The sequence below is a fragment of the Protopterus annectens genome, chromosome 14.part0 (assembly GCF_019279795.1).
Source record: "Protopterus annectens isolate FY-2018-M chromosome 14.part0, PAN1.0, whole genome shotgun sequence".
In the NCBI taxonomy this organism is placed as follows: domain Eukaryota; kingdom Metazoa; phylum Chordata; order Ceratodontiformes; family Protopteridae; genus Protopterus; species Protopterus annectens.
In genome coordinates, this window is record NC_056748.1 from 989,948,121 (window position 1) to 989,963,706 (window position 15,586).

The window sequence follows — 15,586 nt, forward strand, 5'->3', positions numbered from 1 at the left end:
AACCAGCATACAATGCTAGAAAACACATTACTGGCAAATTCTCTACTTCCAACTCTCTTCTATGCAGCCCCTGTTCTCACTAATCTTCAGGCAACTCAAACAAAATAATTGCACAATGGTACAACAAAGTACCTAATCTTGCCGTTAATGGGGCATACAAATCTAACCACTCTGTAGCACCAATGCAGCAACAACGGCTAAAACTGCCTCATTCCCTGACTCTGTCTCAACTACTTATCACACACAAATTCATTCACAACCCTAAAACAAGCCCTAGCCTAACTCATATGCTTCACATCTGTAAAAAACTGAGGGGCTGTCAGCCCAGCCAGACAAAATTTTATAAATAATTCTATGTCATTGTAAATATTAATATGATCCACAAGCTTGTGTAACAAATGTAATTAAACGGTGTTATGTTCTGAGCTTCAAGAATGTAACCACAGTGCACCCAAGCATTTTATGGCTGTTTGATCTCAAGCTAGGAGACAGGATGTCTGGGCTAGGAAAGCATCTATATTACAACACTGAAGCTTTAGTTCATCGAATAACTAAAGCTCGATCTTGTAATAACGACAGCTAAAACTGTTGAATGGCCGATTCAACCAAGGGAAACACTTCCCTTGGCTGAATTAAAAAAAAAAAAAACTTTACACCCCCACCTAAATATACCAACTCTGAGATCGCTCCAAATTGGAGAAACAGGCATACTCCATAGAACGGCCAAGGGAAGTGCTTCCCTGGGTTAAATCGGCCGTTCAACAATTTATGGTTTCGATATTACAAGTTCAAGCTTTACTTATTCAATTAAGTAAAGCTTCAATCTTGTAATATAGAACTGCTAGGAAATTCTTTCTATTGTTCTAAGATCGAAATAATTACTAGGTTTTACATGTAAAGTGTCTTTTATTGCTGTGGCTTCCTGGCAGGTGCAGATTACAAAAAGAAATGTTAAAATTTTAAATTCTGTGAGCCTGGGAAACTTAAGTAGAAGTGTCAAGAATGATGTAATCTGAAATGACTCAGCAGTAATGTGTATTATCAATTTAAGACTTTCTCAGAGAGAAAGATTTAGCATTTTGTATTTTCTTCAGAGCTGACAACAACTCACCAGCACTCTGCCTTGCAAGTAGCATTTAGAACACAGTTTCTCTTAGTGATAGATAGAAATGTAGCCAGATTAGTCTAGCTGTTTTCTATATTTATGTCACTGTCTTATAATGTTGTTTTAAAGTATTTCCTGTGATTTCTGAACTCCCTAATATCATTGAGTTGAGTTAATATATTTTTATTATTTAACATTAAATATTTTTAAACCCTTTAACTGTGGCTGTTTTATGTAGGGATAATTTAAGCTCTCAAAGTACTTGCATGTATTTGGTGATACTGTACAAGCCATTCCAAAAGCCTTAGCCCTGGGTTACACTTACTATTTGGATAATAGTAATATTACACAGTGGAATTGGACACCCTTTGGTAAGGGCCTTTCTAGTAGCTGGTAAGAGTAGTTGGTGACAGTGGATTACTACCTTATAGCCTGGGCAGAAGGGGACATAGCTAGTGAACATATGCCAGCCTTCCACAGGAGTGTGTGTGTGTGTGTGTGTGTGTGTGTGTGTGTGTGTGTGTGTGTGTGTGTGCTTGTATATAAATAAGATCTCAAAAGTGTGTGTGTGCGTCAGCTACTTGGGCAGGGATATGAAGCACTGGTTGGACAGAGAGGGTACTGGAAGTTCGCTTGACTACTCGGCTGAGTTCTGAACCCTATAGCTGTGCCAGTGGGGAGTCTTAATGGGGATCTGGAGAGAAAGGGAGAAACCAGCCCCAGACTGTGATCTCTGTGTGCTCTTAAGAGAAATTGTACTTTACTGTGTGTGTACTTGTCATCCTCCCAACGTGGATGCCCCTCACTGGTGCTAGTAGTGAGGATTGAGGCTGTTTAATTGCTGGGCCAGTACACGGGCGTCACAACATTTCATAAATCTGGGAATCCAACTCCCTTGCCCTTAAAATAATACCACAGGTGAATTCTTTCAAGTCTCAATTAAAACAACACCTAATGCACACATTCGCTTCATGGTAATAATCTTACATTTCCTAACTCCACTTTCCCCAACCTCCCTTTCACTCTGCTTATCTACTGATTGTCTACAGCCAATGCACACTCTAACCACTTTCTGTGCTGGCACCTTTATATTTCCCTGCTGTTACCTCTCAAATTTGCCTTTTTACCCTCCCCCTACACACACACACACACACACACACACACACACTGCTGTATGATTATCAATTCCACCAACACATTACTTAAATACTTTTTTCCTCAAACCTCAATTTCTAAAAGTATGTTCTTACAAATGACTTTCTCTTTTCTTAATGCAGTCCTGAAGTGTAGATTCACACTACAGGATCTGCAGTGGAATAAGCAGACTTCATCCTGTGACTGCCTGCTTCACTAGCTTTTGCTATTAACTTTGAAGGGGCAGGATAAAACTCGTATTGGAAATGCACCCTCTAATCGCAAATAATGATGAGGCAATCTCAAACAAAAATCAAAAATTAAACCAACGTGTTCCACAGCAAGGCAGTCCACCTCAGACTAAGCGGTTTCGCCTGTTCTTATTCAGGCATCATCAGAGTCATGCAGATACTAACATTATTCACTTTTAAATAGGAAGTTTGTGCTGATATCATATCCTGTGTGTTGTTGTTGTTGTTTGTCTTTAGGCTTTTTCCCGGTAAGGGGTCGCCACAGTGGAACTCCAGTCCGCTAATGATTGGCAGTAGATTTTTACGAAACGCCGAGGCGCCAGCTCGACGCCCAACCTTCAACGAAGGCATGCCCATTTATGCATGCATGTCTTTCGAACGCTAACCAACTGCGGGGAGGACATGCAGACTCCACACAGAAGGCCCTCCCAAGCCAAGCCGAGAATCGAACGGGAGAACCTCTTGCTGTGAGGTAACAATGCTACCGCCATACCACCGTGGCAATATCCTGTGTGTAATGCTGGTTAACAAAGTTAACTAAAATGCAAATGTTAAAAGGCATATGTAAAACTGCATTGTAAAGAAACCGAGACCGTGTAATGGCTAGAGTCCCAGTTCCACATGCATGCGTCCATGGTTCAAGCCCCACACCTGTCCACAAGCAGTAAAAAAAAAAATAACTTATTACAATCTCTGCAATGTTGTAACACTTAATACATATTCGTATAAAACATCCAAAATGTAAAATATAAACATATCAAAATTTTAATAACTAACCTTATTTTAAAACGTATATTACTAAAACAATTAAAGACATTGCATTGCTTGTGCACAAATATTTATACACACACACACACATATATATATATATATATATATATATATATATATATATATATATATATATAATTCTAGATGCAGTTAGCTCTCCTTTTCAGAATACAGGTCACAGTAATGGTATCATTTATGCCTGGTCTAGCTTTGGCATTTAATCTCAATTGCCATTCTGTTTCCTTAACTTGTCAGTCCAAATCTGGGTCTTCCCCTCTATTATTGATTAGCACTCTGTCAATAATAAAGAAAATGAACTTTTTGAAATCGACAATTTACAATGCAGTTTTATATATGCATTTTAACATTTGCGTTTTAGTTCACTTTGTTAACCAGTATTACACACAGGATATGAAGTCACCACAAACTTCCTATTTAAAAGTGAATAATGTTAGTAGCTGCATGACTCTGATGATGCCTGAATAAGAACAGGCAAAAGCGCTTAGTCTGACATGCTTTTAGCATTTATTTTACCTTGTGGATTTTAAAAAAGGACTGCCTTGCTGTGGGACATGTTGGTTTGATTTTTGCCTTTTGTTTGATATAACTCATATAGCCTTAGGCTACTGCAGCATTAATAATTATGAACATGAGCTGTTGCGGTGCCCTTGGATAAAGCTGAACAGAGATAGCCCCTCTACTGACCCAAGGAATTACAAGTCTATTAGTCTAACTAATATCACTTGCAAGGTTATGAAATAGGGTCATAGGTGTTTACTAGGCTAACGACCACAAGGGCCTTTTTAAGCCTAGCCATGCATCCCAAACCTCTGATGAGTTCTGATACCCTTGATAACTGTAAGCATGGGCCTGGGAGATGAACCATTTACAGGTTACCTGTTTGCATCAGAGACATAGGTGCCAAACCAGGGATGAATTTCTGTTTTCCCATCCAATTGTCCAAGTTGCACTTGCATTGTATTGGGGAGGAAATCTGCTTCACATAGATGGGGAGCCTGTTCCACAGATGGAAAAGTCTGTGATACATACCTCTCGCTCCACCTGTTCCTATTTATAACACAGGCAAGGTTTAAGTCTTTAGAACAGGTAATTCTGGTACTGTTTGTTTTGTGGATATGCAGGAGGTTCATCAGAGTGGGGGTCTGACAATGCCCTGTATGCTAGGCACAGATCTCCTCTCAAAAGCCTGTAGGAGACAGAATACAGGGATAGGGCCTTGAGGCGTTCTGCATAGGACATATTACTTATGCCCTGTATTCTTTCAGTGAGGAACATCTGTGGATGTTCCAGTTATTGACTTTGCCTGGATAGGTAAATACCAAAAGGGGCACTGTACTCAATTATAGGTCTGATGAATGCAGAATACAGTGGAACAATGACTTCCTTGGACTTAGATGCCATACCTTTGTTTATAAGTTGTGCAACATAGAATGATTTCCTCACCACTGAAGACACATGATGATCAAAGGCTAGATTACTACCTGTGTGTGTCCCTAAGTCCCTGACTACTGGGTCAACTCTAAGGGGTGCGTATAAATAATGAAACAGGCTATCTTGTATCCCTAGAAGCATACCAATTTATAAAAGGCAGATCATGCTTGCTAAACCAGGGAAAGTTCATCAAAAGGGTTACCAAGGCCAAAGACATGTGATACACAGTCCAAACAGAATACCAGGACATTGCCAAGGCCTCTGACTCTATTCCCCATGCCGAGATTATTGCAAACTGTCTCAACTCAACATTAACCCATACACAGTTCGCTGGATAGGGAACCCATTATCTGACAGAACCCATACCATTAAAGTTGGGGAGTATTTGCTCTAGGCAGAAAAAAAATCACCAGCAGTTTCCCACACATCTCTGTCCTGGGCCCCTCATCTTTGGTTCATAGGTGTGTACTAGGCTAATGGCCCTGGAGCCTTTACAAGTCTAGCCCATAGGATTACCCTGGCATCGTGCCACCTGACCTTAGTTCCCAGTGCCTCTGTCGAGTAGAGCCACTGGAGTGATCCTCAGGGTGCATTTTCTATTTCCCATCCACTCATCGAGATTTCTCTTGAAGAGGGCCAGTGAGGTGCTCTGTTTGACACGTTTGGGAAGTTTATTCCATAGCATGGACAGTCTCTGGGTTATGAACCTGTCCCTCCAGCATGTTCTGTTGATTGTGGTAATGAGGTTGAGGTCTCTGGAGCGTGTGGTGCGGAGGGATTGGGATTTCTTTAGATGGAGCATTTCTAACAGAGCTGGGTCAGACATGGCTTTGTAAGTCAAGCAGAGATTGCCTCTAAGTAGGCGATATGAGACAGAGCATAGTTGGAGATTTTGAGTCTGTCCATACAGGACAAGTGTTTAAGGCCTAGGATCCTCTTTGTGAGGTACTTTTGCGGCCTCTACAGTTGTTGCAGTTGTCTAGTGAGGTACATGCGAAATGGGGCATTGTACTCGATGATTGGCCTAATGAAGGAAGAGTAGATGGAGACAATGTCCTCTTTCTTCCTGGATGCAAAACCTTTAGTAATGAGATGTGTCACATAGAAGGACTTTCTGACAACAGTGGCAATGTGGTGGTATAAAGCGAGGTTGCTGTCAACCTTGTTCCCAGATCTCTCATAACGCCTTCTGTGTTCAGTGGACTACCATCGAATTAGGAATTCATGGGAACCAGGTTTTTCCCAAAGGGGATGACGACATTTTTTAGCATTTAGCTTAAGGCCGTGGTTCTGACACAAGTCGTTGGTCTCAGTGAGGCTTTTCTGTAGGATGTCAACATCAATTGGGGAGTTAATAGCTCCCAACTTGCAATCATTGGCAAGCTTTGTCAGCCAGAGTCCCTTCATGTTGGCCTGGACCTCAGAGAAGTAGATACCAAACAGAAGAAGACCTAAGACCGAACCCTGTGGGACTCCACTCGTGACTGGCCGGCAGTCTGACTTGGACACACTGTGGGTTCTATCTGTGAGCCAGTTTGCAACTCACCTAGTGATATAGGAGTTAATGCCTAGCTTACTGAATTTTTCTATGATTCCTGAGTGGGGAATGGTATCAAAGGCCTTGGTCAGATCAAGGTAGGCTGTATGAACCACCTTGCCTTCATCCACAGCTCTGGTGACTGACTCATAGAAGTCAACCAGGTTGAGCAGGCATGATCTACCCTTCACAAAACCAAACTGTGTGGGATCCAGAGTTTGGAGATTCCTTATATCCTTGTTTATTAGGTCCATGATGATGCATTCCATAGCTTTGCATATCAGACTCATCAGGTTAATGGGGCGATAATTCCCAAAGTCTGTACTCGCTCCTCCTTTGTGGAGACAGATGACTGCAGTGCGCCATTCAGTAGGGACAAAGCCTGAGGTGAGACTGTGACTGAACAGGGCACTTAGGTGAGGTGCCAGTTCACTCTGTAGTTCATGTAGTTCATGTAGAACACAGCCAGGGATATTGTCAGGTCCCACAGAAACTGTATTCTTGGCCTTGGACAGTGCTGTTTTAACCTGTGCAGCAGTAATACTGGGTGCCTGACAATCTACTGGTATTGTGATTGGTCCTTTGGGGGGGGGGTGTAAAGTTGGCACTGAATCTGTCGGCCAGTATATTGGCAATATATATTGGCAGTATATTTGGCATATACTTTTCTGACATGCAAGTTGATATTAAGGGACTATGGCTAACCAAGTTTACTAAGTAATAGAAACTGGGTGAAGCTATCACACTCTGCTCTAATATTCAAATTCTCCACCAAGGCCTGGATCAAATTAATGCCTGGTTTATAAATCACAATCTTACCCTCAACACCCAGAAATGCAGAACAGTTTCCTTAAGTAAATCAAGCATCACTACCTCATACCATACAGATAACATTCCACTTAAATCTGACAAAGTGATAGGGATTTGGTATCTCAGTTAATAGCAAACTCTCCTTTAACTACTATACGTCTCATAGTTAAAAAATCCTTCTAACTTGTCTAATTTATTGTTCCAATTATCTTCTTAAGTTTCAGAGGAGTTACAATCTCACTATTTTCCTCCCTTATTAAGCACAACTGAATTTAATTCCCCCTTTGGCATGTACCTCACTAAACATCTAAACCATCTAGAGACCTCAATGTTTTCTCACCAAATTCTGAAGTCCCTGTACCCTTAGCCACTCTGATGGACTACAAGCCCTATCCCTCTAGTTAGTGTCATACAGGGCCCTGTGGAGATATCTTTGTTTAGCATTCCATGCTACAAATGACCCAGCACTTTCTGAACTCCTTTGCATAAAGAGAACAAGTGGAGAAGCAAACGCCGATTCTAGTGAAGTAAATCTACACTGCCACATCAAGAATGCAGCATGATACAACAGGTACCTAACACAATGCACCCCTCATTTTAGCAATACATTGCTCTTAAATATCAAGCGGAGTACCTCCCTTCTTCTCGGCAACCTTTAAAACCAGTATGACTGCAAATCTGCACCTGGAATATTTGGGGAAAGTCTACTTAAAGGAGGACAATGTTAGTCTCTGACCAGTACTGGAACATCTGACTGAGCTTCATGATTATCTCCCTGGCCATAAGCTAAGTGATTACATATGACTTTACCAACTTTACAGCCATAAAGCCGAGTTAAAATCTTTTTTTTTTTTTAAAGCCCGTCTACAACCTTAGATCCCACATGCCAAGGGTGTATATTTAAAATAGAATCTAAAGGAACTATGTTAGCTCTCAGACTGGTCACTGCACACGACATGCATTTTTTAGGGATGCAAAACCCCAGGACCAGATTGGAGACCCACTATTGTTCTGCCTCCCTTACGACTTTGTAGTATTTCCTTGCCAGCCTCCAATACGTTTACTTAAGTTAATGGTAGAGTTACAGTATCAAACACACCTATGAACAGAGTGGTGATAAAAGTGTTCAGTCATTTACAACCAAATCATGCATTCTGCTTACCTTGGCAACAGGCAAAACTCCAATGGAGTAGTCAGACAACATTCAAAGTTTTTGTTGCATGATTCCTTGAGACTAACCTGCTTATATATAAAATACACAGCAGCATTGACTCAAGAACATAAATTATCTTATGCAATACGAGTTAAATATACAGCATATTAAAAAAAATCACAAGAACATGTTTTTTTACCCAGGGGTGTCCTTATTTATATGTAACACTTGATCAGTTAGTTAGCAAAATGCAGCCAGCTAAAAATGTTTTTCTAATCCACTCTTTCTTCCTGTTAGTAAGGTCCCTCCCACACCACACAACTTGAGCATATGATGCCCAAGCAAATAATACGCAAAATATGTACAGCCAGATTTATACTCTGTCAGCCTCATGATTGCCTTGTTACAAGCTTTGAAGCAGGACTAGTGCTGTCCAAGGAAAATGTGCAGTAGGCAGTCGTGGCAACTAGGTCTAGCCAGCATTCACCTTCAGCAGTGAAGGCTCTTCTTCACTGCAACTTTCACAGCTCCAGTAACTTAGAAGCTACTGAACTCACTGTGTCCTTAGATCTGGATCTCCCAATGCCTTATTTTATATCTATTTGTCTGATGTCAGGTGTCCTTGAACATGTGAGCCTTTGAACAAAAAATGGTGCTCTTTCTGGGTTTTTGTCTGCATGTACTTCTGTCAAGCGATGCACAAGAAGAAAGACCTTTAGCTTCTAATGGCAGATTCTGTGTGCCTCTGCTGCAAACATTGGCAGAGATGAAACAAACAGTGAAGATCAGACATAAAACAGGCAAGTATGAAAATGGTCCTTTTGAGAAATTGTTAATCATACCGATCCTTTGTGTGAAAATCTGCATTTCTTTCAGCTGAACTTCGCTATGATAAATATCAAGAAGAGATCCAGTCAGTGCAAGTAACAAAAGAACTGAGGGACTGGTAAGCAGCATATGTCTTCTGTCTGAGGAGAGCTGGCCATGCAAGACATGGCTTCACAAAAGGCAGTTCCAACATTTTTCCGAACGGTAACAAAACATGAAAAAAAAAAGTAGTTCTATATTTATTTTACTGCAGAACATTTCTCAGAATGACAACATCAGTTCTCTTGAGGAAGATGAAACAAGCTGAGCGTATCATAAAGTACTTAATGTCACTGTCTCATGGTATTAAAGTCTAGGTTCCATTTATAGTCTATGTACAGTTAGCATGGTCTCATTGTATCTGCAATACTTTTCTCTGCATGTTCCCTTTTCCTCCACCTTCTAAAAAAACATGCTGGTTAAATAGCTATTCCAAACTGTCCATCAGCATCATCCTTGTGGCTCAGGCTGGGCAGTACTGAGTGATAAAACAAACTACTCCTTTTACTGCAGCCATATTTCAAGAAATCCTAGAAGATCTGACTTTACAATCAAGAGCACTCTACCTAACAGACACCTAACTCCTAACACAACACACAGACCTTTAGGCAGCTTAACACACCAGAAGACTCAGAAGACTGTCAGGAGTACAAGGACAGCACATCTGCACATTACTTAAGACAGCTAAGTACTTCAGTATGCAGGACTGTAGAACAAACATGAAGAATCTCAGAATTTTTTTTTTTGGCCAAGTGCTATTATACATTTTGCAGCTTATGATTTAGATAACACAATTACATAACTGCTGCTGAATGACCATATGTGTGATCAAACAGAAAGGCTGCAAGGAGATTTTTTTTCAGCAACCCTTGTAGGCTCTACACAGTTATAGGTCAGCTGGGGGCCTCCCCAAGGTGGCTATTTTTTTCCACTCACATTTTCTGATGAGTACATCTACTGTGTAGGTTAACTACCTGACATTAAAGACTTTTGCTATGACATCAGTCCACTACTGTGCCAGAAGCTGTGATGTCAAAACCTTTGCAATAACGCTTCTGGTACAGAAGGCACAAAGGGAACAGATCAGCCTATCAAGAAAAGAAAACAAGATGCACTTAGACATTAAAACAGTAATAAATAATGACAGAAAAAGTGTAGTTTTTAACAATTAGTACAACCTTAACAGTGAAGTGTGAAACTGAGCATTGTCTTCCCTTTGGAAAGTTTGGTGGGAGAGAGGAGCATTGTTCAAATGAAAAAGATTCATGAACATGTGAATTTTAATGAGGATGCAAGTTGGGAAAATCAAATGTCAGGGAAAAAAAACTTCAGAGAAATTAAAGATGAATATTGCTGACTGAAGCTATCTAATGTAAGTATAGACTGAATAAAAACATACCTATAGATACCACTGGCTCACTGGTAGCACTAGATCCAGTAATGAAATCTCCAGTAAGAGCAGGCCTGTCATATACCCATGCAGGAAAGAGTGGAATAGGCTGGCTTGTGTTCTTCTTGATGTGCTTATCTCGAAGCATCTTCCGAAGTACTTCATTGGGCTGTTTGAAACAATAAAACATACATAAAAGTTACATGGAGGATCAATAGCAGTTTTATGTAGTTTGCATTTTAGATCACTAGCGGTCATTGTGTTTCGTTTACAACTCCCATTACAGAGGATAAGAACATTGAATTCATTAGCTTGGATTTCAGAATGACAAACCATCAAAGTACTGTTCTTTAACTAATTCAACCAAACTATATTAAACAGATACACATTATAAACAGTTAAATAAACATTTATGCCATTATAACAGAGGTCAGATCAAGAATCTGCCAATAGACACTACCTCTTGTCCAGTGATCCAAATCTGAAGACAGAAGGTAAGGGGAAGCCTAATTTCAGTGCATGAAAATTGCTGTACCCTAAAAAAATAGTACTAGTCTTTCACATTCCACATTCGGACTGCAATAGACTTCCAAACATTATCAATGAGAAGAGTTCAGTACTTGCTTACTTGTGTATTTGTTAAATGGGGAGGTGGGGTGATCCAATGACCCTTTTTAGCCATGACCTGAGCCACAGGTGATACAAAGTTCAAAATGTACTATATCAAAACCCATTCAATGTAGTGAGCCATTAGGAGAATATAGCTACTTAAGGGCAATGATCACCTCCTCAGCGACAGACATAAGACAATCGCCCTACAGTGAGGTCGGAAAGGTAAGCCACCCGAAGGCCAGAAAACTGGGACAAAGGAAGAAGGAAAGCCAGCAGGAAGAAATTACTGTATATAAACTCCCGCACCCCTGGACTAATAGTTCAGTTGCAGATGAGGAAGCATGTCAGACAAGAAGTGCAAACACTCTGGAATGGCAAGATCCCCAGTGGGGGACAGACAACAGCCCTCTCCAGGGAAATACCTAATCAAACAGTTGAATAAAGGACCTCATCTTTTCTCTGCCAGGAATCAAGGCCTAGCCCAGTGATGGCGATCCTTTTGGGTCTGGCGTATCAAAAGCTCCTGGCTCAAAATAATTCAGTGTACTTCGCATGAGCAATGAATGCAAAAGCAGTGTCTTTGGTAACTCGGGTGATGATCACTGATGTGCCACCCAAAACGTTGTGGCGTGTGTCACCTTTGACATGCATGTCATAGGTTCGTCATCACTGCTCTAGCCCCTTCAGTACAAGCAAGGCTGAACAACATGTGTCCAGAAATCACTCTAATGCCTATAATAACCAACTTATAGAGGTAACAGGTGCGGTTATGTCCATATGAAAAAGCACTCCTACTAGAACTCAAGTGAAAGGCGTTCTAGTAGCTCACAGTTCCTCCTGAAGAACAAAGCTCGCAGTCAGCAGAACCCAGAAGAAAAAGGGCTTCAGGCAAGTACCTTAAAAGGAACAAGGAAGCTACCCCACAAGAGATGACACACTGAGAAGTCCCAGGGAAGGTTCCAACACCATCCAAAGGTAAGAAATCCATGTCCTCACTTTAGTTCTTAGGCACACTAAAAGTAGAGAACTGCATCTCTGAACAAAAAATGGTACGAGAACAAGGCTATGGAATGGAAATCCCCTAATAAGATACAAACACACCATGTCATCTTCTATCTATGATTTCCTGTTGAAAAAAAAAAAACAAGAGGAGAGGCTCATAATAACCCAGTAGTAGACAAGTCCTGTTTGCAAAGAACTCTATTTGTAGAGCTCAGATCTCCTCCCATCCCAAATGGCCACTCCTCTCTCTCCTCCCCAACAAACAGAAAGGAGCAAGCATACCTAAGAAACAAAATGCAAAAACTCATTCCACCAGAATTATCTGACTGCATGAACTCCAAATGGACGAATTTTGGAGAGGTTATATCCCTGGTACACCCAAGGCAGCCATATATTCCCCAACCAGACAGCCAAAAAAAGTAAACTTCCATCTGGGCCAAAAAGGGAGGCAAAAAAAAAAAATAAATGAAAAGTCTAGGCCGGGGGGTGCAAAAAGCACAAATCCAGGTTTAGTCTAAACAAGATTCCTATCCTCCCTACTCTAGGTTCAGTCCCCTGAAGAAAAAAGGCAGACAAAGGAAAAACTCATAACAGTTGTCAAAACATTTTCCCAGACTGAGTCTAAACACTTCTCCCAGCTCTAAAACATCCAGCTGTGGAGAAGACAACCTCCCCCAAGCCCCTCTAAGGACCTCAGCCATGCCTGCAAGCAGGATTCTCTGGTATCCAGACAGAAGAGGACCATACAAAATGTAAGCAACCTGGCCAAATAGAGCCATGATAATCCACTCACATAAGTAAACAAGGGCAAGCAATACTGATGCTTGCAAGACAGGAGACAACTGCATGGGTATCAAAGCTACCTGCTAAATAATAACGGTTACTTGCAGGAACCCAAACAGACTCCCCAGTCAAAAGAACATTCCAGTGGGAAGGTTTTGAATGTCTCATTCTGACAGCATCACGAATGGGAGGACAATCATTCCAAGAAGACCACCACTAAGGCCCACTGAAGCAGGGATAGTGTGGCAAGAGGCTCTGAAATTTTGCACACAGAAAGCAAAGCGGGAATAAAGTAATGCCCCCTCCTTGCAGGGATAGTGTGGCAAGAGGCTCTGAAATTTCGTACAGAAAAAGCAAAGCAGGAGTAAAGTAATGCCCCCTCCTTCTGGGATAGGAAGGAAAGCTCAAAAAAGACCCATAGATCAAGCCACGGTTCTCATGATGGGTCCATCCTTCTCTTCAGCAAAGGAAACTTTTACCATCCCTCATACAGTAAAAAAATATGGGTTTCTCCCTTAACTGCACAATGGACATTTTGCGAAAAGAAGGAAATGGGAAAGACAGAGGAGGGGTAGACTAGCTGTTCTAGTACCCCCCCCCCCAGATAACTCAGGATCAGCTGTACCCGCAGGGCTAATCAAGGAGCTAACCAATTCTATCCCCTATGATCCAAATAGTCTAGGTCACCAAGACAGAGATATCCAAGACCATTACCACATCCAGCCAGTTCAAGAGCCAAAACAGGCAAAGGGGGGTCCCAGCTCTGCATTTAGGGCATCTATGAGGTCTCTACTTTCCTCTGGAAGAGTAAGAAAAGAAAGGCCAACACGGAAGGACTGTGGCTGACCAAGTTCGCAGATGACTGCAAACTGGGCGGCATAATCTACTCTCCAGCCGACACAAGCATCCTCAAAAAGGGCCTCATAGAAACAGACAACTGGTGCCAGAGCCATGGCCTCAAGCTAAATGCCAAAAAGTGTATAGTCATCCCCTTTGGCAAAAACAAAGTGCCCACAAATTACCACATAGGTGGTAATCCATTAAGTACAGCAGAAGTAATTAGGGACCTGGGGACCCAAGTTGATAGCAATCTCTCATTTGACAACCACGTGGCCAAAGTGGTTAAAAAAACATTTTATATAGCCCACCTAATCATGAAGGGATTCACATCTAGATCAGGGAGGTCATCGTGCCTCTTTACTCATCCCTCATCAGGCCCATAATTGAGTACAATGCCCCTTTTGGGATGTACCTTACCAGACACCTGCAGCAACTGGAAAGACCCCAAAAGTACCTCACCAAGAGGATCAAAGGGCTCAAACAGATGCCATATGCTGCCCGGTTAAAGAAACTCCAGCTCTACTCAGTGGCATACCGCCTGTTCAGAGGCGATCTGTGCCTGATGTATAAAGCCATGTCCAACCCGGAATTAATGGACATGCTGCACCTCAGAAAATCCAAATCCCATCGAGCTACGCGCTCGAGAGACTTGAACCTCAGCACTGAAATAAATAGGACATGCTGGAGGGACAGGTTCATAACCCAGAGGCTCCCTTCACTCTGGAATAAAATCCCAGTCCAGGTTAGGTAGAGTCCCTCACTGACTCTCTTCAAGAGGAATCTTGATGAGTGGATGGGAGATCGTAGGTTTACCCCGGGTATCACTTCTGTGTCACTGTTAGACAGAGGCACAGTATACTAACCTCGAAAGAGGGCATAGCAAAATAAATTTAAAATGGGTGGAAAAAGCCAAACACATTCTGGCTAGGCTTATAAATGCCCTAGGGCAGATAGCCTAGTATGAACCTATGATGGTGGAGATGTGGACCAATCGACACAGAAGTTGGCATCATACTCAGGAAGGTACCAAGCAAGGACTGCAACTTCTACATTAAAAGCCTGCCACTGAAAAAAAATGCAAAAAAAAAAAAAAAAATTTGTACAAATTGTTGTGGAACGAGAACAAAAAAGCCAAAGGCTATGCCTCACACAAGAGGCATAAAGACATCAGACAGTATCAAAGGTGCTGTGCTACAAGTATGCTATCAATTAAAGACAGAACAGGACATGGCTCTACTTGATCTTTGATTTTTTTTTTTTTTATATTTTCACATTTTAAATTATTACATGAAAACAAGTACAATAACTGAAAAGAAAACAAACCATAATGTTTTTTATATGAATTTTTGTTCACTTTAACTTTACATAAAATAAATCACATGCTTATTGCACTACTAAAAATAAGGGTTAAAAAATATAATTATTATAATTATAAATTATAATTTATTTATTTATTTACTGGCATTTGTGTACCAGAAAAGTGTGTCAGGGCAAATCTGCCTTTCAGAAAAGGCTCAAATAGAAATTTTTGATGAACACAAAATATTAACAAATAATATATAAACACAGTTAATCACAGTGTCAAAGGTGTACAAACTGTAGTCTTTTCTAGTTACAATTGCAACAGATTACATACAGGAGATTTTTAGTTTAGTATGAGAGAAAATACATACAAAAGTGATAAAAATTGCATTACAATATAAATGTACATTACAGATACTTCACATTACAGAATATATAACAAGACTGATGAGATTGGCTACAGAGACTTGAGGCACACAGAGTGCTAGACATATATTTAGAGATTTATAAATGCATGTACACCTTTTTGCTAGTTAGATGCATATACACTTCTGTTGCTATAATATATGCAGAAATA

At 40.9% G+C, this 15,586-nt stretch overlaps 1 protein-coding gene across 2 annotated transcripts in view; it reads right to left on the bottom strand.

The window, feature by feature from the left end:
- TUBGCP2 (tubulin gamma complex associated protein 2) overlaps positions 1-15,586 on the bottom strand; it is a 1,158,397-nt gene that overhangs the window by 958,910 nt on the left and 183,901 nt on the right. For both annotated transcript variants that reach the window (XM_044056780.1, XM_044056781.1), the window contains exon 5: positions 10,480-10,639. In XM_044056780.1, the coding sequence (XP_043912715.1) occupies positions 10,480-10,639 (160 nt within the window). The remainder of the gene's footprint in view (positions 1-10,479; positions 10,640-15,586) is intronic.